Consider the following 21,496-nt stretch of genomic DNA (forward strand, 5'->3'; position numbering starts at 1 on the left):
ACTATGACACCAATCACATATGAAGTCTTCATATACATAGACCATTCACATCTTCTCTTCAATTTCACCTTTCATGAGGTTTCGTTTGGAGAGCATTCTAGCAACCACGTGATGCTACATCTGAATTCGTGGTGCGCAGTCTCGCAGCTGCCACCGCCGGCGGGACTTATATCTTGACATGAATCCCAGTCCCGTTTCGTCCCCATCCTCCTTTGACGGTTCGCTTTCCACCATCTCCGTGCGTTGAAGTCGCCTCAACCGCCCCAGCTCTAATATCGTGACTGCATAGTTCGACTCCATGGTTGAGATCAAGCGGTCGGATATCCCTAGCTCGCCAGAAGTCGTGGCGCGGCGCCCTGATGCTGAAGACGACAAACATCGGCTACTGTACACGCGCTCAAAGGTCTATGTGCACCCAACGGCTTATGCACGGGACAATATCCCTGGCTTTGTAGCCTTAGTGAAACGGGTATGTCTTCATTGCGCGCCCCTGAGCAGCTGTACATGTACTGATTCGTCGATGTAGGAGGCCACGAATGCCGTGTATTTCCTTGCATGGATCCCGGAGAGCCTCTTGAACGAGAAGGGAGACGACGAGTGGAAGAAGTTCACTAAAATAGAAGAATCATCGACGCTCGACGAGGAGGACGATGGTACGCCACACCTCGTCGTTATTCGCTTCACTGACTGACCTGCTTGAACTGTAGATGTCGTCTTCATCGACCTGCCAAACCACAGGCCAGAGTCATATGCATTCTCGGTGCCTCTCACCTCGATATACTCGCTCATTATACATCCGCCTTCCTTGTCGTCGTGGTGTAAGCTCCAGACTGCCATTCACAGCAACGAGCTAACAGCTAACGTCCTTCTCTTCATTTGCAGACGGCTCGATGGCCATTAATCTCATCAACGGAGACACTCTGCCCACACTCCACTTCCACGATGACGAGTCACGATCCTTCACCGCACCAACCCCTAAGACGCCTCAAAGCAGTAAGGCTGGTCTCAGTTCGTATCCCCCGCCTCCGACATCACCCTCGCCCCCTCCGAAATATAGCGGTTCGTGGGGAGGTGATGATCTGCTCAACAAGTTACGATCGTATTCGCATCTCCTTCGCTCTACGCTGCAGCCTTCTCTGTATCTAGTCGACCCCTCAAAGGCAGATATGGAGACACATACTACACAAATATTTGACGACGATGCTGTGGATGATATACTTGCTCAGTCTTCGTACGCCAACTCGCATTCCCCGGTCCCTGCCCACAGAAGGCCGCGCCCGCTTTCGTCTTCACCTCTGTCACCGAATCCATATTCTCAGAGATCCTCAGTTCTCCACAGATCTCTTGGCTCTCCCACAAGCTCAAGTTCCTCACCACCAACCCAGGCCCGCATGGCCCTCCTTCAGTCTTTCTCGAATATAACTCGAGCGACGCGTCACGCCGCACAGAACATCCTCTCTCACCCACTAGCCAAACCCATTGTCCCCCATCTTCCAGATCCTGTGAGAAGCCTAGTCAATGTCACTGGTGAGACCGAGTGGGGTAGTTGGGTAGAGAAGGGTGGCGTTGGAGAATTCGAAAGTGCACGCGTTTATCTGGCGCGATGGGCTCGTATTGTTGCCGAGGAGGGTGAGCGGGCACGTAGACGAGAAGCGCAGTCATTGCCTTCATCCTCAGCATTAAACGACGCGGAGGAGACCTCGTTAGGCGTCTTCGAGTTGTTGCACTCAGCAGCGAATCTGCCAACACCAAAGTCATCTCGCGACCCCGCGCACCCGATTGATGAGGCCACTTGGGAGCGATGGTTTGGGAAAGACGGAAGGCCTCGGGTAAGCAAGGAGGAGATGAAAGGAGAAGTGTTTAGAAGAGGAATTTCTCCGCGCGGGCATCTTCGACGCAAGCTCTGGCCGTTCGTATTGGGCGTGCATGAGTGGGATGTAACTTCTGCTGAGAGAGAGAAGCAGTGGTCGGAGAAAAAGTAAGCCCTACTGACTAGCCAATGGAATATTCTCGTAATGTTCTCCCTGTTACAGGCGACGCTATAAAGAACTCAAGACCCAATGGTGCGGTGTGGCCGAAGTCTTTGAACGGCAGGACGTCGTAGACGTATGTTTGACACTTATCGACGCATTTCATACTCACTCGCTTCAACAGGAACGGCATCGAATAGACGTAGACTGCCGTAGAACAGATAGGACCCACCCCCTCTTTGCCAGCAATCCCTCACCCAATCAGCCATCATCGCAAACATATTCCATCTCGCCGCAAATCGTGGATATTGGCGCTCAGTCGCCCAGCAATGAACACGTAGATAGACTAGGCAGCATCTTACTCACATATAATTTCTACAACACCGAGCTTGGTGCGTCCAATTCCGTGGCTCTGACTCGGTAACAGGTCGACTAATATTTGGTGAAGGTTATGTACAGGGAATGTCGGACCTCTGTGCGCCGATATACGTTATCATGGCCTCGGACGGCGAAGCGGAGGAACTTACGTTTTGGTGTTTCGTGGAGGTGATGAATCGGATGGTACGTTAACGTTCACAAACGACTCATGTTGCTTTCTTACCAGGTTTTCGTAGAAACAGAACTTCTTGCGTGACCAAAGCGGCATGAAGAAGCAACTGCTGACACTACAGCAGCTAATTGGTTTCATGGATCCAGAGCTCTATCGTCATCTCGAGAAAATCGATGGCCTCAACCTTTTCTTCTGCTTCCGGTATGTTTGCACTGACGCGACTATGTGAAACACAGGCTAAATCCAGCATCAGATGGGTGCTCATTTCGTTCAAGAGAGAATTCTCTTTCGACGATGTTTTGAAACTTTGGGAAGTCCTGTGGACCGATTACTACAGCATTGATTTCGTTCTCTTCGTTGCTTTGGCCATCCTTGAGTCTCACAGAGACATGATACTCCGTTACTTGGTCGAGTTCGATGAAATTCTGAAGGTGAGAGCATTCATTGTTACCTACCGTGTCAGACAGCTCCTGACTATCGTTTAGTATTGCAACGAACTCAGCATGACAATCGAGCTCGACTCGACAATTGCCCAAGCCGAAGTTCTCTTCCTGTCGTTCTCCCAATTAGTCGCAGACATGGACAGACGGCGGGCTGAGGACCTCGATGTCCCATCGAACCAACTTCGCCAACGCCATAACAGAGGCAGCAGTGGTCTTTCGGGAAACAACATCGTAATGCCCGTTCTGTCCGAAAACCTCAGATCTTTACTCGATAGATAGAAGCAATCTTATCCATCACTTCTGTATTGTACTTACACACATTGTACCCTACTGTCACATGATGCACTAACTTCATGAGTCTTACCATCTTGCGCAGCTACGCGTTGAAAGAAGACCCTTCGACGCTGCCCCCAACGGTCCTTTTCAGCCGCGACGACCATCACCTCGTCGTGTTCGACGCGTTTCCCAAAGGGATATTCCACTTCCTCCTCTTACCGCGCGTCCAAGAACCGTTCTCAGCTGCAGACCTCTCGAACTTGCGCTCTCTGCTGAAGTGTGATCGTGACTCCGTTAAAGCAACATTGGAGCAATGGAAAGAAGACGCGAAAGTCGTGGTCAAGGATATCGAGGATGAGATGGTCAGCCGTTACGGGTTCAAGTGGGACATATGGGTTGGATTTCATGCGGTCCCCTCCATGGAGTGATTACTTCTCTATGGTTTAGCGGCGTGATGGTTGCTGAATTATCGGTTTGAAGGCATGTACACCTCCACATCGTCTCCTCAGATTTGTGCAGCGAGAAGTTGAAGCATAAGAAGCACTATAACTCATTCCATCCGAAACTCGGATTCTTCTTACACCTGGACGAAGTTCTGTCCTGGTTCGAGTCGGACTCTTACTTCACCACAGTAAGTCCATATACAGCGTTCAACGACTAGTTTGCAATAAATCGACGCTAAAATATAGATGGCGAAACTTGACAAACACAAGTATGAGGCCCTGCTAAAGGAAGACCTAGCGTGCTGGCGGTGTGGCTCATCCCAGAAGAACATGCCTACACTCAAAGCCCATCTGCAGACGGAATTTGACGACCTAGCCAAAAAGGAGAAAGCAAAACAGGAGAGGAAGCGCAAGTTTGAAGAGAAACAAAGCGCCAGTAATGATACCGAGGAAGAAGTGTCCAAGAAGCCAAAGACCACTGCTGGCTCTGATCATGAAGCCGAAGAGTAGAGTATCCAAAAGCTGTCTAAATTTCAATTGTTATATGTACACGTTCCATACCCATACAACTCATCCTACTGCTTTGATGTTATGCAATCTATGCGGCAGTGGCGTCAGGTTCTTCCGTAGCTGTGGCCTTTGACTCCTCCGCGATGGCGTACAAACGGTCAGCACGAGACCTCTCACTAGCCTCGCGAATCGCCCAAGTGAGTTCGTAGGTGCGGCAGGCATCTGATGCAGTTGTCAGCACAGCCCAACGGGAGAAAACATTACTATCAACCTTCGAATGAGCTAAGAATTTGAGACGCCTCCGGGTCTTCTTCAATGTCTTCGATGATGTCGATAAAGTTGGAAATCTATGGGTGTTCAGTCAGAGAACTTCCAATGAATAGAGGGTGCCCTACCTCGGAGAAGAATGGATCATCCTCAGGGAACCGAACTTGCTGCTCATGATCATCACCGGGTTTGCGCATCACCAAGACAGGCTGGACATAGGGATCGAGCAGCCTTATCAGGGGCGTCAACAGGAGATTGTAACGTTCAAGGGCACGCTCTTACTTGAGCTGATAGCCGTCCGCGTAGACCTCAAGTTCACAGCTGTAGTTCGTGCCTTGGAGGGCGACGAGATGGGTAAAGGTGCCTACTGCACCACTTTCATATTTCCTGCACACGCGTGTTAGTCACCACCAGATAAATCCCAACAAAAGTGACAGCAGACCAGGTAGCAGTAGTCACACGGGGGATCCTATTCTCCGGCGCAATCTTGCTTTCGTCGATGCGCATGTGCGATAGCTGCCCTGCATTCTCGTTCCATTCCAGCGAATGTGCGGTAACTGAAGTGATGTCGACTTCTCCGCCGAAGTACCGCGACAAATCACAGAAGTGAGTGCCCTGCTCGACAACGGGACCCGCACTAAACGCGGTCATTAAGTGGGGTTGCGTGGGGTATTGAAGTTATTTATACTGACCTTTTGGACTTGTCCCACCAATCAGGCTTCGCGATGGACTCATACGCGCACGCATATCGGGCGATGGTGGCCATGACAGTGAGATTATTATCGTGGATGATTTGTTTCATCATCTGGACGGCTTTGAGGTATCGAAGCATGTATCTAATAAGCGGTTAACAAGTCTAGCGATGGGTCGCAGTTTATGACCACTACTAACCCAACTGAGCAGATGGTCTTCGTGTCTTGGATGGTTTTGGCGATCTGGAATGACTCTTCTAGTTCATGGACCGGGCCAGTGGCAATTGGCTTCTCGATGAACAACGCGACACCAGGAAAGTGCTTCAGAATTTGCATTTCAATGTCGCGACCAGCTTGGAGTGTTCCACGGAACATGGGGGGACTCCCAACGATCACAGCTCTTGGTCGTTCCTTGGGTGTCATCGCCCTGACGAAATCGTCGAGGGTCTTGTAGACACGAGTATCTTGATAAGCCGACACGACGAAGGAGTCGCATTTCTTCTGCAGGACGGCCTTCGCGCGTTCTACAGCAGGGTCAATTAGAGCGACGACCTTGAGACGCCGACCGAGTTTGCTTTGAGCACCGCATGTGAGTAAAGCGCGTCACGAGGAGGAAGACATAAACCCACTGCTCTAAACGGAAAGAGTGATTCCACGGTCCTTCATCCGAACCTACACATCAGTGGAGCAGATTTTATAGTCTGTGATTAGAACTGATAACGAAGAGGCGCACCAAACATAATGTTCCCGGCGCCGATGAAGACGACGTTGAAGTCGTCAGCTCCTCCGATATGAATCGTTCTGTGGGCACAGGCGTTAGGTCCTTCTGAACACTACGTACATCGACGCGATCGATGAGAGGCATAGCCGATAGTGTATACGATGCGGTACGGTGATTGAGAACGTGAAACGACGAACTTGTCCATCGGTATCAGCCTGGAAGGGTCAATCGAAGGTCGACGCGATGCAAACTCGGACGGTCGCCGAGACGCGATCTGGGAACCACGTCGGTCGGACATACGACGCTCTGAAGGGCGTCGGCTCGACAGCGGCGAGAACGGAGGAGAGTTCATGATTCTAAACAAGGTAGAATAGGTCAGATAGATTCGAAACAGTGATCCAAGCAATTTACCAACGATGTCTGATTTCCTGTGGATAGCAGAGGTGATGGGGGGTTGAGACGAGAGTTGCTTCAGGGGGAAAGCTCATATAAATTACATCAATAAGCGCCCGGCACTTAGATCATGATTCGTGACATAAACCGTGTTTGAGTGCAATCCAATAAATAATAGGAACAGGGATGATGGGTATGAGGTTATCGATATCGCGAAGAATCAGAATCGTGCGTTACGACGAGCTTTCTCCTTCTCCAGTTCTTGACGACGCTTCTCAGCAGCTTCCAGCCGGTCTGACATCGCCTTTAGCTCAGCCTTCAGTTTCTCGTGCTCTTGAGTTAGCTTCATCACATTGCTAGCACGCTTCTGTACTTTCTCGGTTCTGGAATGTTGTGTTATCCTTTGTCCTCGAGGGTCCGAACCAACAGAATCCAAAACAGCTCGTCCAATGGCGGAGAATGGCGGGGCTGTAGATGAAAGCAACAAAGACTCACTGGACAGGCAACTCTGGTTCTGCAATAGACTCCCAGCTGAAACCAAGGCCCGAAGTCGGGATCTCAGTTCTGATGGGCGACCAGAGGTGGTCGGCATCCTGCTCATCGCCCATGGTGACCTCTTGGGACAGTCTGGGTGGCTGACTTCTTGACCTGATCGAAACCACGCTCAGCTCAGGTTACCCCTGTCCAACAAAAACATGTACGGACCCAGTCACGTCGTTATTGGATGGGTTCTGCGTGGAAGAGTTCATAGCGGGTATAATAAAACGCGCACTGGTCGTCGTCGCGGTTCGTGAAGAAGAATGGTGGTGGTTCGAGACAGAGTGGAATGATTGCAGCACAACATATTGCCTTTGCCACATTGACAAGTTCCCACGCCAATAACCTTCTCTTCAACCACCATCGCGATGCTCAGCTTGGGGCATGCGATCATTGGTCTCACGGTCGCATTTTTTCTGGTAGCCAGCTACGCTATCCTGCTGAGTGCATGGCTACCGCTTTCTGGAAACTTGGTATGGACCTCCCAGAGTGATAGCCACCGCGCGTACTGATTTTGGGCAGATTCTCGATACCCTAGCACAAGACAAACACTACAAATATCTCGTGCTATTGATGATACCCACAACCAGCTACTTTGTTATTGCGAACTGGGTTGGATGGCAGTACTACCGCAATTCATAGAGAAAACAACAAGTGGCATAAACATACTGCAGCATACGCATAACGTGCAACGGACATACAAAACGACAAAGCTATGGACCCAGGAATAAATATCTCAATAAATACTGAACACTGTTCATCGCTCATCCGCGACTCGATGGTGGACGCGACCTTCGTCGGACTTCCTGCAATTCCTGCCATATCCGACTTTTTGGAGGTGGTTGCTCACTGGTGACGGAAGTTGGGGGACGTGGGCGGCGAACGGGACTACTACTCCTTGCCTCGCTAAACGGTGGCCTCGAGCGTATCGGACTGAGGTCTCGGACAGAGCGAGCTGGTCGAGAGGATATCACCGACCGGGTGGGGCTGGGGTCTCTAGCAGGGGCAAGGAATATGGGAGACCGTGGAGAGGCAGCATTTCGTGTGCGGGCTTCAGTTGAAAGAAGCTTCGCTATACCATTTCGAGCGGTGTACGGTTTAGATAGCACAGTTGTATCCACACCCGATTCCGCGTCGCTATCATCCTCAATCTCTTGTCGACGAGATTGTGGAAAGGCTCTTCGGGTTGCCGACGTAACGGGATTCGAAGATGAGGCAATTTGTCGTGGAGTGGATGTAGGTAATCGCAGATATCTTGCACGACTGTACAAAGTCAAGTTTAGCACACAGGGCTATACCGCCAGAGAAATCACTTACGCTACTGCTTTCAAAGCAATCTTCGTTCGATACACTTGAAGCCATTTGGCAAGATGGAACGATAGTACGGAATGCCGGTGCTTCTCTCGCGCTTCCTTCGCCAGCATAGCTTTGGGCATAGTGGCTCGCCATTTCTCCCAGTACTTGGATTTAATATGGGAGGCGTGGAACCGTATCGCAGGTAGAGACTAAGAAATATGAGTTAATGAGTCCCGCCAAAAAAGCAATCGCCCACTTTGGTTCTCGCATGCCATATTCCGAAAGCACGGAATAGTAAATTGCGTTGAGTTTGAAGTACTACATCTTGTTCCTAAGAAAACGCGTCAGCATGAAGGGCATGAATACCGATGGGATATTTACAATGGGTCGTAACCGCTCGGCCTTGAAACGGCCCCTCCACTTATCCCAGATAATGGAGAGCGTTGCCAACTTCAATTGATCCTCCTTTTTCTGGAGAATGAGCCGGCGATGTCTTGAAGCTCGAGCGGCAGCCAACCACCGGTTATACACGCGTCGAAGAGTTTCTGCGAATCGGGTCAGCAGCTGCGACTGCCGTCAACGGTTCAGCCTACCTTCCCGCTTTACAAATTGATAACTCTCCATGAGGTTAAGTTCCTCAACGTGTCTCATACAAACCGTTTTCCATTTGTTGAAAGCATTGCTGGTAGGGCACCGTCAACTTTGTTGCATTAATTGAATAGATATACTCAACGTACCTCAGGACCATCTGATCGCGACGTTGAGACACGTCGAGTTCCTGGAGTTTAACGTTGATAACCCGATTGGTCCAGCGGTTGAGTGCGTCAGACATGACGCGCTGTACGCATGTGAGTCAATATGCTACCGATGTGAGGAGCAAAGAACGACGAACTAGGTTTATAGCGGTAACCATCGTCTCTTCGGCGATTCTGTATTCTCTCGACCGATGGGTGCGTTGTGCCCACACTAGAGAGATATCAGCACAGCTGTGAGGGCGAGATAAGGAAAGGCTAACAGTTGTAATATCTTGCCAGACGTTTCGTTTCCAAACCCTTCAACTGCTTCTCTCGTCGCAGCTCCGCCAAACGTTCTTGCCAGCGATTCCAAGCTCGACGCGTTATGAGATGCTTTTCGACCATCCGAGCTTGCCGATGTAATTTTAGTTTCTCCCGAAGTTGAGCCCGCCATATCCGGAAAGCATTTTGCATTACTAATTTTGAATGGTACTGGACGGCGAATCTGTGCGTGCTCAATTGGCCTGCATACGCTCTTTTCCACTGTAGCAGCGCGGACTTCGCGTCGTATGAATTTACACGCTGCGAGAAGGCGTCCGCTTTAGCTACAATGCCCACAATCAGAACAACAATATGATGCGGGGGAAGTCCCAAACCTTCATGTTCCCGTTGAACAGCAATGAAGTTCTGCCAAGTTGCCCAAGCGACTTTAACGGCTCGTAAGGACTTTACTCGTTCCAATAGCTTTCCTCGTTCACGGGCCTTCCAAACGCGCATCACAGCCCTGAGCAAGATGTCGTCTTGACGGCCAAGATGTTTGTCGGCGCGGGTGTCCAGAGCCTACGAGACGTTGGAAAAACCCATGACCCCAGAGAATGGATTCACTCACATGTATTCTGTCTCGTGCGGCCTTCCAAGAGTGTATTGCTCGTTTCATTACTACGGTGTCATAAAAGTGGTCCGCGTTTTGCGTTGTGTGCCTAGTAGAGGTGAGCAGAAAGCATAAGGAACCCAGGACCGACTTACATGCGCGATTTCCATTTCGTGAGCGCGTCAGCCATGATACGCACATTGACTGACTCTTCAACCGCCTTCTCAGCTGAACGTATCTCCAAGGCACGCCTCCAACGATACCAAAATCCGCTCAACAGGCGAGAATCCGTTGATTTTAGGGCATTATCCGCAATGGTATCGAGATGGTCCAGGTTAACGAGCGAGTCCTTCCACCGTTTGTGAAATCTCAGAAGTAACCTCTTGGAATAGTACTCGTGGGCGAGGCGAGATCTATACAATTGCCGCCATTGCATCCAAACCTCCTTCTGCAAATTTGTCTCCCTCCTTTCTCGGATTATTTTCATCTTCTTCCTCATGTCTTGCCGCCATTTATTCTGCCGTTTCACTTTCAGTTTAGCCCTCCAGACGTCCAACATGCGTCGGATGAGCCTATTGTCAGAGATGGTAGCAATACGGGCATAGAGTTCCAACTTGGATGATGTTCGGCTTCGCCAGCGTTGAAATTGAGTTTGGAGAATGATGTTATCTCTTGCTTCGCTGATCTGCTCGTTGGTGGTCTGTTATCGCACAAAGAGAAAATAAACTTGCAGGACGGATTGAACGTGAAGTAGGGTTAACATACAATTATCCAATCAAATCCCTGCCTCCAAACATCCCAGCAACGTTCCATCAGCCTCTCTTGATAGAAACTATCAGCCTCCTCTTCATCCCGACGCATCTCTATTTTCTTCCATGCGTCCTCTTCGTTGATCACGCTACCCCTTCGCTGCCTGGCTTGCGCGATGGTCAGCCGCGCCGCAGCAACACGATCATGAGGATCATTCACGGCCGGTTTGATTGGCAGGACCTTCTCGATGACCTTGTGCGTGGGCTGAGGGGGCGCTCTGGTAGAATATGACGCTTGTTTTCCACTAGTCGGGGTACGGTACGACGGTGGTGTCGATGGACGACTGGCTGATGGCTCCTCATACCGCCTCGAAGCTCGACCAGGGGCAGCACGTTTAACGGCGGTCGGATTATTTATCTGAAGAGGTGGCCTGAGGAGGGGGTGATTCTGTGTTTTGATGATGTGGTCTTCTGTGCTCTCGGAAGTGAGGACGGGAGACGAGGATTGTCGGAATACACGAGGGGTATCAAGGTATCTAGTTTCACCAATATCGGAAGCGTCGTGCGATGGTATAACACCGTCGTCCGTGGAAAACAAGGTGAAGGACTCGTCGTCACGACGGAGAGTGGTGGTAGACCTCTTGACCGGCAGTGTACGGACCTTGCTCTCGAACCCGTTTTGGCGTTTCACCTCCGCCCATTTGTCCTGCCAATTCTGCCCCTTCAGAGTACCCAGTTTTAAGAGTTTGCCGTAGTATACAACTTCGTTAGGGTCGAGTCCTCGTTCTTGCAGGATGTCGTTATATGCCTTGAAGACGGTGAGGAAAGTAGTAGCGTTGGCCCCTGCACGTTCCACTACGGCATCCAGGAGTTCTACGTCTTGAGGAAGAAGGTTCGCAAGCTCTGGGACCGTCAGCGTTGATGCGCGGGAGATCGTGCTCGACGCGGTGGTCAGGCCCTTCTTCGTAGAGGTCGACGGTTTGGTGGGGGAGGCCCGAGTGGGTTTAAAATCCAGCATCCAGCCTTATATGGCCCCGAAATGTACACAGACACGCTCCAGAATTGAGGGATGGTGGTTCTGCCACAAGAGACGCGAAACTAAGGATCTTGTTTATTGATCACGTGGCCGATATTAATGAGTCGTGGGAACAATCGACAACGGACTCTGAAGCCACCAACTATGAACTTGTGCCACAACATCGACGCGATTTACTCGACATTGGACAAAGATATTCTCAGTTGCTGTGATTGGATGCACACCTCAATGAGGGCAAATGAAACGGATCGTTTTGATTTATATCAAGTAAAATACATCCAATCCTCCCGACTTTGACCAACGAGTTCTTGATGAAGACGATCCGTCGACGGGCGGTCGAGTCGACAATCTCATACCTGGGTATGCTCCTGTGTCTCAATATGATGTTTATTTGACGCTTCAGGATAAGAAGTTTTGTGGTCCGCATCAGCGTGGTTCTCCACTTCATGAAGGGCATCGCCGTGTCGGCGGTGATTCTTGTGGACAGCGAGGTACTCCAGTGTTGCTCGGGGAAGAACTAGGAAATGATACGGTCAGATATGTTTCGACGTGCTGAACCGAATAATTACCTCGGTCTGAATCAGCGAACATCGTCTCGTACACCAGCACTGCTAGCAATGTGGCTGGTATGCTGGTGAGGGCCGCGATGGCTGCGTACGACCCGCCGCTGGCTAGATGATACCAGCTGTTTTAGCTCCCTAGCAGTGTTGCGTACAGTCTTGACTGACCTTTGGTACCGTAAATCGACAATGCAGCAAATCTACCGCCAAGATCTCTGGCAGCGTTCGCGGCAACTAAAATATGTGTCAGACGAAGAATAAACCGCCGGTCAACATATACGTACGACCCATAGGTGAGAATCCCCAAATCGCCATTGCACTGCGATTTTGTTTCTCATAAGCTAAAGGGATCTTCCATAGGGTTTTCTCACTTACTATGCGAAGCTGATGACCCATGGCGCCGCTTGCGGAGGTACAAGGACATTCGTTGGGTCAATGCAAGCCCATATCGCCAAAGCAAGGACGAAATCCTGTGCCATACCGTCAATACGGTGGATCCTAAGTGGTTTATCCCGGGCACAAATACTCACCGTCACAAACTCGTTGACCCACGTCAATCCCAGATGTGCACCAGGCGGCGCGTATAAAGCCAGGATCCCACCCGTACCCGAGGACGAAAATTGCACAGCCTCAAGCCTGCCCGCGGCGGTGAGCGCTGCCTCTGCCGCATGGATCAAATCCCTCCATTGCGCGTAGACGAGCAAACACGCAATGTAGCCGCCCAAAATTTGGAACACAATAAACCTCGCCGCCTTCATTGGGGGAAATCCGCGGAACACAACCTGCGCAATTGAAATACATGGGTTAAAGTGGCCGCCCGAGGTAGCACTGCATATCGACAACGCCAGTAAGATGCCAAATGCGTATCCAAAGCCGATCCCCAGCAGCGCTGAACAATAGATATACTTGGTTAGTGCGAGGGTGCACGAGTCGCACACGAGATACTCACAGCCAACGCCCTCCAGCCCCAATATATTTCCAGTAACAAATGCCGCCGTCGCTCCGGCACCTATGGGACATGGGCATCAGTATCGAAAGGACTAGTAACTCATAAGATCTCTTCATACCCGCCCACGTATAAAGGAACACCCCCATCTGTAGATATCGGTGAGACACGCGCTTCTGCGAGTTATTGTTTCCACTTACCGACTCTGCAAAGCATTCGATAAACCAATGCACCGGCTTAGAATGCCTCGTCCGTTCCCAAGACTCGAAGAGACGTCCGCGCGGCAAGACGTCGCCGCTATAGACGATAGCTGGGTTGCTTGTCATGATAGGTCTGCTTGAAGGCAAGGATGATAATGCCTCAGTGCTCAAGATTTTACGGATCAAGTCTACATTAGTTTTTATATCCCCAGTATTGTGGCGGATCGGTGCCGCCTCTTTTGCGGAACATTCGGCCCCCGCATTCAGACGTATTTCAGATCGGACATGCGCGATGTGTTCTTACTCATGGAATTCCCGGTACCTTACAATTTTATGCTTGCTTATCGATCTGTCCCTGCGCATGTTGCATGTGGGTGTATGGGGTAGATTCTGGGCCATTGGAATATTCCACCCCGCAGCGCAGGAGCGGGGATGATGGGGCCCCGATGAGGGGGCGGCTAATCTGAAGCCCGTACAGAGCCCGTACATCGTAATACGTGCAGTAGGTCAATACCAGAGCTGCCGAGACGGATTTTGAGGCCACAGTGAGCAACAGTATGGCAACAGTAAAACGATTCAAGATGTAGGTTGATCTTCGCCCAACAATTGATTCTTGGCGGGGGTTTGGTACCTCATACTACGCCTGCCCAGTGCCTACAGGTACGTCCGTCTATCAGCGTCTACCCCGTACAATTTTCCGAAGAACTAGCGAAGGCAACATATGATTTTCTTGACATATATATTATTATCATTGGAATATGAAATTCTGGCAGATTTGTGTGATTTCGTCATATAAATTGCTGGAGATACAAATGTACAATGCGTATTACAAATAACAGCGAGACTACATACTCGAGCATAGGAGGGTTTCCGTCTAAAAATACACCCGCAATGCCGCACTAACAAGGGATTCAGTTGGGCAGTAAGGGCATTTGACGCGTCTGAAACCAGGTCAGCGATTGACCGCGAGTGCAGTGGTAGCTTACTTACCCTCCAGGTTTGTTGAGTTTCTGCAAACTATCCTTGCTAATGACATGTCCACAAGTCATCATCATGGGAGGATTCTGTTCACTCGACTGCTCTTTCGAGACAGGACAAGCGAATATAGAGTGATATCGGTTCTCCGGTTGCAACGAGATTTCGATCTGGATCTCGTTAGCATCATCACGTAATCTTCATGCTCGCAAACCTACAGGGAGCTCATCCGTCTGACTCCATTCACTCTTCCTTTCTCTCATAACCTTTCGCCCTTTCTCTATTCGCGCCAGAGCTCCTCCTCCACCAATGTCCCCCACTACCCGCAACGGTAGCTGCCTGCTCATGCCCAGACTCGCACAGTACTCTTTCGCGAATAGTGGCTCTAAGTCGAAATGCAAGTTTGGTGATGCGAGGTCTGCGTATGGTGATTCCTGCAAGCGTGACAATGGCAAATATGCAATACAACCGCAAAGCCGCCTGAATTCCGTTACATGGTCCGGGTAGAACGGACGCAACGATTTGTTGAGGTAGACGATGGCGGGGAGGACGTTGGGAGGATGCGAGGCGAGAAGTAGCCGTATATACTGTGAGCGATGAAGGTTAAATTCTAGGGGAGACGAACGCTCCCGAAGGAAAGTCCGTTTCTGCTGCACCCATCTATGGTCTGTGTGAGCTGGTGTCTGCGTTCACTCATGAGGAAGGACATTACTCTAGTGCAGGCGTGATGTCGTGGTTTCTCAAGGCTTTCAGTATCTCGTGCAATCCAACAAACTGAGACCGTATTTCCGGAGGGATGGTTGCATCAGACTCCTGTAGCGGTGTCATGGTTATGAACGTGCCCTTGATTCAAGTACGTTAACGTACTTGGAGGAACGTCTCTGCTAGATCGAATTGACCCGTCCTGAGGAAGTGCAGGGCAATGGTTCTCTCCAGCGCATTCACAGAGTCCTTTGAACTAAACAAGTCGGAATATGTAGGGAGCGGATTCGTGAATTTCTGTAGGCGACGTTAATGCATCCACACACTGGATACAGTCCCCATACCTACTTTATCTAGGGTCTTCCCAAACCTCGCCAGAGAGGAGTATATCTCTTTGTGGCGATCGTCCACATCTTTCTTGCATTTCTCCACTGCGCTGGGAAGCTGCATGATTTGAGATACGGGTACTTCCCCAGCTTCACATTGGGCCTTGGTATTGCGCAAGGTTTGTAAGAGGGAGTCAAGCGACTCTATCATGGACGGTGCCTTGCCCTTCGAAGACGAAGAGCTTGCTATCTTCTCTATCTTGTCGATTTCCTTCAGCAAGGCGTCCATGGTGCTCGATGTAAGTGGTGGTAGGAATTCAAGGTGGGATCGGCGTGGCACGTGATGAATGGGAGTGCTAAACATTTTTTGATCTCGGAGCTCTTTACTTCTGACTTCGCTGTGCCCTTGCTCAAGATGGCTCAGTTCCTCATTGGAGATGAATTGGGCAATATCAAACGATTGCACTACAACTCCAATCCTTCGAACACCGACGATCCCAAAACAACGATAAAAACGGTGCTCAATGGATCTACCTCTGCCTCTTCGGTACAAGCTTTGTCGACTTCGGGGGATTCTAGGATGGTGTGTATCTGCAATATGGATTTCGCTCCTTGTCAACGTTTAAGCATGGTTATAATCAAGCATAGGTCGTCGCCGCACGCGCAAATAAAACCGTACATGTTTACAAGTGGAATGAAGACGAGACTTTGGAAGCTCGATGCTCGTGGTCAGAGACACGAATGAAGCCTGAAACGAGATTCGTTGGCCTTGCATTTTCAAATGAGTGGGTCTCCCGAGCGTTCAAGGAGGGTGATATAACTCATAACCCATTCAGCACTGTGTATTCTTGCACGTCAAATGGGGCGTTCAGGAGGACAGATCTACCAGAAGCCTCCTCAGCCGATCCAACACCAACCCACCAGCTCGCTGCGCTTCCTTCGAATCTTCACGCATGGCGAATGTCCCCTGATAGCGAAACCTTCGCGTACGGTGGAGACGAAATTGATCTATCTGTTTGGAACGTAGAACAAGCATTTGTGGATCGTACTAATTTAAAGAGTGATAACCCTACGTCCAAAAAACGCAAGAGAAACGCCCAACTACTTCCAGGGGAGATATGGCGAGCTAATAACGTCTGTCTATTATGCAATACATGAATTTACGTGACTTAAATCGTTATGTATAGGTTCCAAATGACCATCTTGGCCTCAGGCAGCCTATTCGTATATCATCCCTCACATACCTTCCAAACACTTCCCCTCATCACCTTGCTACCGGCACACAGTTCGGAGATGTCCGTCTCTACGACACAAGGGCAGCTAGAAGGCCCCTGTCCAACTGGAAAATCTTCAAGGATGGAAGTGGTGTGAAGACAATAGAAGCTGGGCCGTCTAACCAGTAAGTCAAGCCGCATGTCTCTTCTACTGCCAGTAGACTGTCATCCCCAGCCAGATCTTCGTCAGCGATAGCCAAAGTAGGCTCTTTGCCGTAGATATCAGGAATGGCTCTGTCAGCTATGGCTACAAAGGTACCATACTTTCTCATATCGAGTATGGCAAAAGCTAAGACCTAGGACAGGCATAGCAGGCGCGGTATCTTCTGTCGCGCCCTCGCAGTCGCTGATGGCATCGACTTCTCTGGATCGTTATGTCCGCATTCATAGCATCTTCGCTCCGCCGCTTCAAGCTGGCAAAGCACAAGACGAGAAGGGGGACGTGCTAGAGAAGCTTTTTGTCACAAGCATTCCTACTGCTATCGTTTGCGACGAAGAGGCGATGTTGCCAGCAGACGGAGAGCACCAGGATGAAGACGAAGATGAAGACGATATTTGGCAGAATATGGAAGGCGTTGATGACGAACAAGATGAGCCCCAATCAAGAAAACAACGTAGGAAGTAGGATACACAGTTGAAAAAGTTAAATACGATACAACAGTGTACGGAGCTCAACGACGACGGTTTCCTATCTCGCTTTTCCAGGTATGAGCCTTTTCGAAGCCGTTCATGCCCAATTGATCTAAGAACAATAATGGGCAACAAATCCACATTGCTAAGATACGACTTACAGTCAATCATGGTCTTCTGGATTTCTTCGCGAGTAGTCATGACGAATGGACCGTGCTGGTAGACCGTTTGATCCAGAGGTTCGCCCGCAATCTAAATGATTATCGTGCCGTTAAACATTGATGTAACAAAAGTATCCAAGGTATGACGCACGACAACAAACTCAGTCCCATCTTGTCCTGCGGCTAACTGCACGCCTGTTTCGCCTTCTTCATGCGATAGGACGAGGGTGTGGAAGGCTTCATGGGGGATCGTCTCGGAGCCAACGAACACTGATCCTTTGAGAACTAGGCAAAGACTTGTTAAGGTTTCAGTAAATCGATGCCGATATAAATTCACCATAAACAAATGCCGTCCACCCAGATGCTGTTGACAAAATGTCAGAAAGGGGACTAATCCTATTGGTACTACACTCACGAATGTCTTGGAAGATTGAAGGGCCTTTCTTGTTATAGATGACATGGAAGAACCAGTTACCTCCGAGAGGTCTTACTGGGGATTCGACACCGTAACTTTTACCACTGATGACCTTGATCTTGACTGGTCCATCCGGGCCCTCTGGAAAAGCCGTTGGAATCCTGTAGATCGACGTCAACGAGGCTTTCGGCGAGGGTGCACGAAATTATGGCTTACTCGTTGGGGCCAAGTTCCTGGTACGAAGGATCCTATAAAAGTTAGGGTGAGATACATATCGAGATGATAGGCTGGGGCAGGATACATACCACCATTTTGAACTAAGGGTGAAACGTAGATAAGTACACGGCCATCCGTTACCTAGGTCAGATGATGGCGCACCTCCTTGGGAAGATCAATCCAAAGTTGCAGGCCTCTAGGGTCGGGGGCACCATCTTTGTGCACAGGCATTTCGGCGTGGATAATGCCTTTGCCGGCGCACATCCATTGGACACCTCCAGTTTCTACGGAGAAGGTTGAGATATTGCGCAACCGAACATAAAGACATCATAGCGTACGTACCTATGGTACCCTTGTGACCAGCAGAGTCTTCGTGCTGACTTGTCCTATCGATATGTTAACCATGATCACGTATCAAAAAGGAATTTGTGGATGCTCACCCTTCCAACATGTACGTGACGGTGGCTTGCCCACGATGGGGGTGATCGGGAAACCCCTGCGTGTCTCGTCAACTTTACCGTATCGTTAGAAGTCCCCTCTTATACGTACCGCGCCCTTGGAAACATGGAAATGGTCGAGCATCAGGAAAGGGGTCAAGTTGCGAAGGCTCATCGACCCAATTGACCGCCGTACAAGGGCACCAACACCCTTTCGAATTGATACGGTTAGTTCCTTCGAATCCAATCCCGAAGGTAGGTACATACCTCTGGTGTCTCAACTGCCAGAACTTTCTTGATAACGTGTCGGGAAACAGATGCGAGGGCCATATTATCGTCGACTGAGTGCGAAGTAGGAATTGTACGATAAGTGAAATATGCTACGATGGCGACTAAGACAGAGATGCTGACGCTTTTATACATGGAGGAGGAGAGCCTCCTAATCGTTGCTGGCCGTGCATGACAGACACTTGCCCGATCTGGCACAAAATACTCAGAGTCGGCCATGGTCGGTGTAATCACTCTAGTCACCGTGGATGACTAAAAATCATGAGCTTGTGAAGTCTAATCACAGAACAAGTAATCTACAGGGAATCCCAGATGCGTTGCAAGCGCGTCTGAGGCCCCTTTGCCTTTTCATGCATCAAATATTTCTCTTCTTCGTCGTTAATTTGTTGGAGACCGGAGACCAAATCCACGTGTTCGGATGGAATGACCGTGGTCTTATATATGAGCTTGTATCCGAGCCAGAGGACGAAAAAGGTTGGGACGGCGATGTATGACCTGCAGACGCATTGATTAGTACCGGATTCGGAATAACATGAATAAGCCCCACGCACGTTATAAACGTATCGGTCGTGAATGGGAGGAAGGTGTCGAATCCCTTGAATAGAGTGATGATGCCAGTTACGACCAAGGCGAACCAGCTGCCCCATGGCTGGAAAGGTGCCTTATATGGCAGCGTGTCTCTTGAGATACCTTGGGCTTTGAGGGCTTGCATGAAGCGACTGGACAAGAGGCGAGCTTAGTGTCAATTGCAAATCCCATGATCAAACAACGTACATGTGTGAGTATGAAACACACATCCATGTAATCGCGCCGAACGTCGAAACAAGGTTGACGAACCAAGTGAAGACTAGACAATCGTTAGCCAGGGGGTAGGTACATATATATAAAGTCTTACCTCGGGCACTGGATGAACTAACATTAAGGAACACAAGGCCGCAGAATGCAGTGCAAAGAATCAATGCAGGGTATGGGACACCCATCCTATTGACTCGGGCGAAGATTCGAGGAGCCTTCCCCTCGACAGCGAGACCGTAGAGCGTTCGGGAACCGATATACAGATCAGAGTTGGCGGCACTCATTACAAAGAGAAGGATAGCAGCATTAATAACGTGGTTTAGTGTCCTGATTCCGACGAGAGTTGTGGCTGTCATAAAATATGTCAGAAGAGGAAGGGTAGGTTTAGACAATGGCGCATACCAACAACGAACGGTGACGCAGCAGCGCCTGCCTTTGACTTAGTGGCTACAAAAAGGGACTGAAAGCAATTAGCTGAGAAATTCCACACACCCGGTAAAACTCACATTATCTGTGCTAGGCACGACAAGGCCTTGAGGGGAAGGTCAGAACTTTGCTGGAAGTAAGGCCGTCTTGGCTTCCTCACCGATTACAAATACACCTCCCACCTATGCTTGATGAGCGAACGATTGTTGAAGCAGCAATGAGATGACATACATAGAATACGAGGATACGATAGAAAGTTCTGCGGATAGCAATGGGAATGTTTCTTCTAGGGTTTTCTGCTTCTCCGACGGTAACCTGATAAACGAGCAATTAGTTGGCGGTTTCCGAGAATATGGATACGAGGCTAGACATACACCGATCAGCTCAGTACCGATATAGGCGAATAGGGCATTGGTCAAGGTACTCCAGAATCCCAAGAAGGTGGCCAACTTGTCGTTCTTAACTTGGTTTAATAGGTACTTTCCCATTGGCCCATAGGGCGGTTCCCAGTATCGGAACCCAATACGATCGTGTTTTGGATTGCCACCCAGGTCGATGATAATGCCCATAAGAAGCAACCCGACCAAGGCAATGACTTCATGGTTGTGTGAGATTTGTTTTGCTTAGTAGCATCATGGCGCACACACCTTTTATACTGGAGAACCAAAATTCTAGTTCACCGAACACTCGAACGCCCAATAAATTGACGATAAAAACTGCAAAGATATTAGTTCACGAACATTTAGAGCAAATATGGCTGTATCGCACTGAAGGCAATGAAAATAACTGTGATCATTCAGTTCAAGGGGCAGCAAGGATATAATTCACTCGACTTACCCATCCAAATAGCAATATGAACATGCCGGGTCCAGTACTGTATAACGACTCCAGCAGCATTGATATTATTGGGCGTGACGATAAGCTGCGGTCGACAGATGAGATCAGCTCCGCAATGGACGGAAAAAACGAACATACATATTTCATGAGGTAGTTCCAACCCATGGCGAACCCCAAAGCTGGATCCACGAATCGCGTGGCATATCCGGCGAACCCCTTCTTGTGAGGAAGGAATGAAGCCATCTCTCCGAGACCAACCATAACGAGATAGCACACAAATCCGACGAAAGCATATCCCAGGAACAAGCCTAGCAGCCGCGTCAGCATGCAAGCGATCGATCAAGAGACATCCGAACGACTCACCCAGAGGACCACCTCTGGTCAGAGCTGTACCAGATCCGATAACGAGACCTGTACCTACAGCACCTCCAAGCTATGAAGTATATTAGGAAACCAGGGAATCAGGAAGAAGCAAAGTGACATACGGCAATCATGGAGATTTGCCTTGCTTTGAGGCCACGGTGCAAACTCGCCTCCTGCGCGGGCTCGAGGAGGTCATCGTCGTAGTTGTTGTTGTCAGCGACAGTACTAGATGATCCCTTGACATTGCGCTTCTCCTCGTCGAAATCCATAGTGTGTGAGCCGGCTAATGGAGAAGAAGAAGGGGAAGCGTGAGCTCTCGCAGAAGCACTATTAGGGTTTTTGTACTATGGGAGTGGATAAGCCCCGCTTTGATGGAGCACATGAATGTGCTCCTTGCGTCTCGTCAAATGCGGGTGGAAGGTGGCACTTCGTGGGTTGATAACATAGGCTATGCCAG

General features: G+C 49.7%; 11 protein-coding genes across 11 annotated transcripts; 4 read left to right on the plus strand and 7 right to left on the minus strand.

The window, feature by feature from the left end:
- Positions 1–178: 178 nt before the first annotated feature.
- On the plus strand, positions 179–3,242 carry GYP7 (GTPase activating protein; the record flags this gene model as incomplete). The annotated part of the gene is made up of 11 exons (XM_036770446.1): positions 179–238; positions 290–469; positions 527–653; positions 708–818; positions 883–1,978; positions 2,034–2,106; positions 2,155–2,362; positions 2,419–2,531; positions 2,585–2,721; positions 2,774–2,951; positions 3,006–3,242. 11 exons carry the CDS (start codon positions 179–181, stop codon positions 3,240–3,242), a joined length of 2,520 nt encoding a protein of 839 aa, XP_036636291.1.
- A 74-nt stretch (positions 3,243–3,316) lies between these two features.
- On the plus strand, positions 3,317–4,192 carry PC9H_000793 (uncharacterized protein; the record flags this gene model as incomplete). The annotated part of the gene is made up of 3 exons (XM_036770447.1): positions 3,317–3,663; positions 3,720–3,870; positions 3,929–4,192. The coding sequence occupies 3 exons, from the start codon at positions 3,317–3,319 to the stop codon at positions 4,190–4,192; spliced, it is 762 nt and encodes a 253-aa protein (XP_036636292.1).
- Positions 4,193–4,280: 88 nt separating this feature from the next.
- PC9H_000794 (uncharacterized protein) lies at positions 4,281–6,224 on the minus strand (the record flags this gene model as incomplete). The annotated part of the gene is made up of 10 exons (XM_036770448.1): positions 4,281–4,414; positions 4,464–4,539; positions 4,588–4,690; positions 4,742–4,846; positions 4,902–5,096; positions 5,152–5,295; positions 5,351–5,725; positions 5,781–5,823; positions 5,885–5,952; positions 6,070–6,224. 10 exons carry the CDS (start codon positions 6,222–6,224, stop codon positions 4,281–4,283), a joined length of 1,398 nt encoding a protein of 465 aa, XP_036636293.1.
- A 261-nt stretch (positions 6,225–6,485) lies between these two features.
- On the minus strand, positions 6,486–7,014 carry PC9H_000795 (uncharacterized protein; the record flags this gene model as incomplete). Its single annotated transcript, XM_036770449.1, has 3 exons — positions 6,486–6,648; positions 6,761–6,913; positions 6,971–7,014. 3 exons carry the CDS (start codon positions 7,012–7,014, stop codon positions 6,486–6,488), a joined length of 360 nt encoding a protein of 119 aa, XP_036636294.1.
- A 156-nt stretch (positions 7,015–7,170) lies between these two features.
- On the plus strand, positions 7,171–7,444 carry PC9H_000796 (uncharacterized protein; the record flags this gene model as incomplete). The annotated part of the gene is made up of 2 exons (XM_036770450.1): positions 7,171–7,275; positions 7,325–7,444. 2 exons carry the CDS (start codon positions 7,171–7,173, stop codon positions 7,442–7,444), a joined length of 225 nt encoding a protein of 74 aa, XP_036636295.1.
- Positions 7,445–7,566: 122 nt separating this feature from the next.
- Positions 7,567–11,470, minus strand: PC9H_000797 (uncharacterized protein; the record flags this gene model as incomplete). Its single annotated transcript, XM_036770451.1, has 12 exons — positions 7,567–8,065; positions 8,120–8,307; positions 8,355–8,429; positions 8,480–8,643; positions 8,692–8,780; positions 8,836–8,936; positions 8,991–9,064; positions 9,114–9,437; positions 9,489–9,672; positions 9,722–9,812; positions 9,859–10,403; positions 10,469–11,470. 12 exons carry the CDS (start codon positions 11,468–11,470, stop codon positions 7,567–7,569), a joined length of 3,336 nt encoding a protein of 1,111 aa, XP_036636296.1.
- A 368-nt stretch (positions 11,471–11,838) lies between these two features.
- Positions 11,839–13,320, minus strand: PC9H_000798 (uncharacterized protein; the record flags this gene model as incomplete). The annotated part of the gene is made up of 9 exons (XM_036770452.1): positions 11,839–12,005; positions 12,058–12,159; positions 12,217–12,282; positions 12,333–12,367; positions 12,424–12,518; positions 12,579–12,937; positions 12,998–13,057; positions 13,116–13,143; positions 13,195–13,320. 9 exons carry the CDS (start codon positions 13,318–13,320, stop codon positions 11,839–11,841), a joined length of 1,038 nt encoding a protein of 345 aa, XP_036636297.1.
- Positions 13,321–14,068: 748 nt separating this feature from the next.
- PC9H_000799 (uncharacterized protein) lies at positions 14,069–15,486 on the minus strand (the record flags this gene model as incomplete). The annotated part of the gene is made up of 6 exons (XM_036770453.1): positions 14,069–14,135; positions 14,185–14,339; positions 14,388–14,829; positions 14,882–14,982; positions 15,037–15,168; positions 15,220–15,486. 6 exons carry the CDS (start codon positions 15,484–15,486, stop codon positions 14,069–14,071), a joined length of 1,164 nt encoding a protein of 387 aa, XP_036636298.1.
- A 126-nt stretch (positions 15,487–15,612) lies between these two features.
- PC9H_000800 (uncharacterized protein) lies at positions 15,613–17,096 on the plus strand (the record flags this gene model as incomplete). Its single annotated transcript, XM_036770454.1, has 6 exons — positions 15,613–15,780; positions 15,846–15,982; positions 16,034–16,331; positions 16,385–16,596; positions 16,647–16,726; positions 16,777–17,096. 6 exons carry the CDS (start codon positions 15,613–15,615, stop codon positions 17,094–17,096), a joined length of 1,215 nt encoding a protein of 404 aa, XP_036636299.1.
- A 46-nt stretch (positions 17,097–17,142) lies between these two features.
- Positions 17,143–18,837, minus strand: PC9H_000801 (uncharacterized protein; the record flags this gene model as incomplete). Its single annotated transcript, XM_036770455.1, has 11 exons — positions 17,143–17,213; positions 17,263–17,353; positions 17,414–17,547; positions 17,600–17,626; positions 17,678–17,838; positions 17,894–17,925; positions 18,056–18,177; positions 18,236–18,279; positions 18,334–18,389; positions 18,443–18,541; positions 18,598–18,837. 11 exons carry the CDS (start codon positions 18,835–18,837, stop codon positions 17,143–17,145), a joined length of 1,077 nt encoding a protein of 358 aa, XP_036636300.1.
- Positions 18,838–18,914: 77 nt separating this feature from the next.
- Positions 18,915–21,308, minus strand: PC9H_000802 (uncharacterized protein; the record flags this gene model as incomplete). Its single annotated transcript, XM_036770456.1, has 14 exons — positions 18,915–19,113; positions 19,170–19,337; positions 19,393–19,465; positions 19,514–19,762; positions 19,816–19,873; positions 19,920–19,945; positions 20,000–20,021; positions 20,071–20,154; positions 20,214–20,434; positions 20,487–20,555; positions 20,668–20,761; positions 20,815–20,984; positions 21,040–21,109; positions 21,162–21,308. 14 exons carry the CDS (start codon positions 21,306–21,308, stop codon positions 18,915–18,917), a joined length of 1,650 nt encoding a protein of 549 aa, XP_036636301.1.
- Positions 21,309–21,496: the final 188 nt, after the last annotated feature.

This window comes from Pleurotus ostreatus (genome assembly GCF_014466165.1).
Source record: "Pleurotus ostreatus strain PC9 chromosome Unknown scaffold_1, whole genome shotgun sequence".
Taxonomy (NCBI): Eukaryota; Fungi; Basidiomycota; class Agaricomycetes; order Agaricales; family Pleurotaceae; genus Pleurotus; species Pleurotus ostreatus.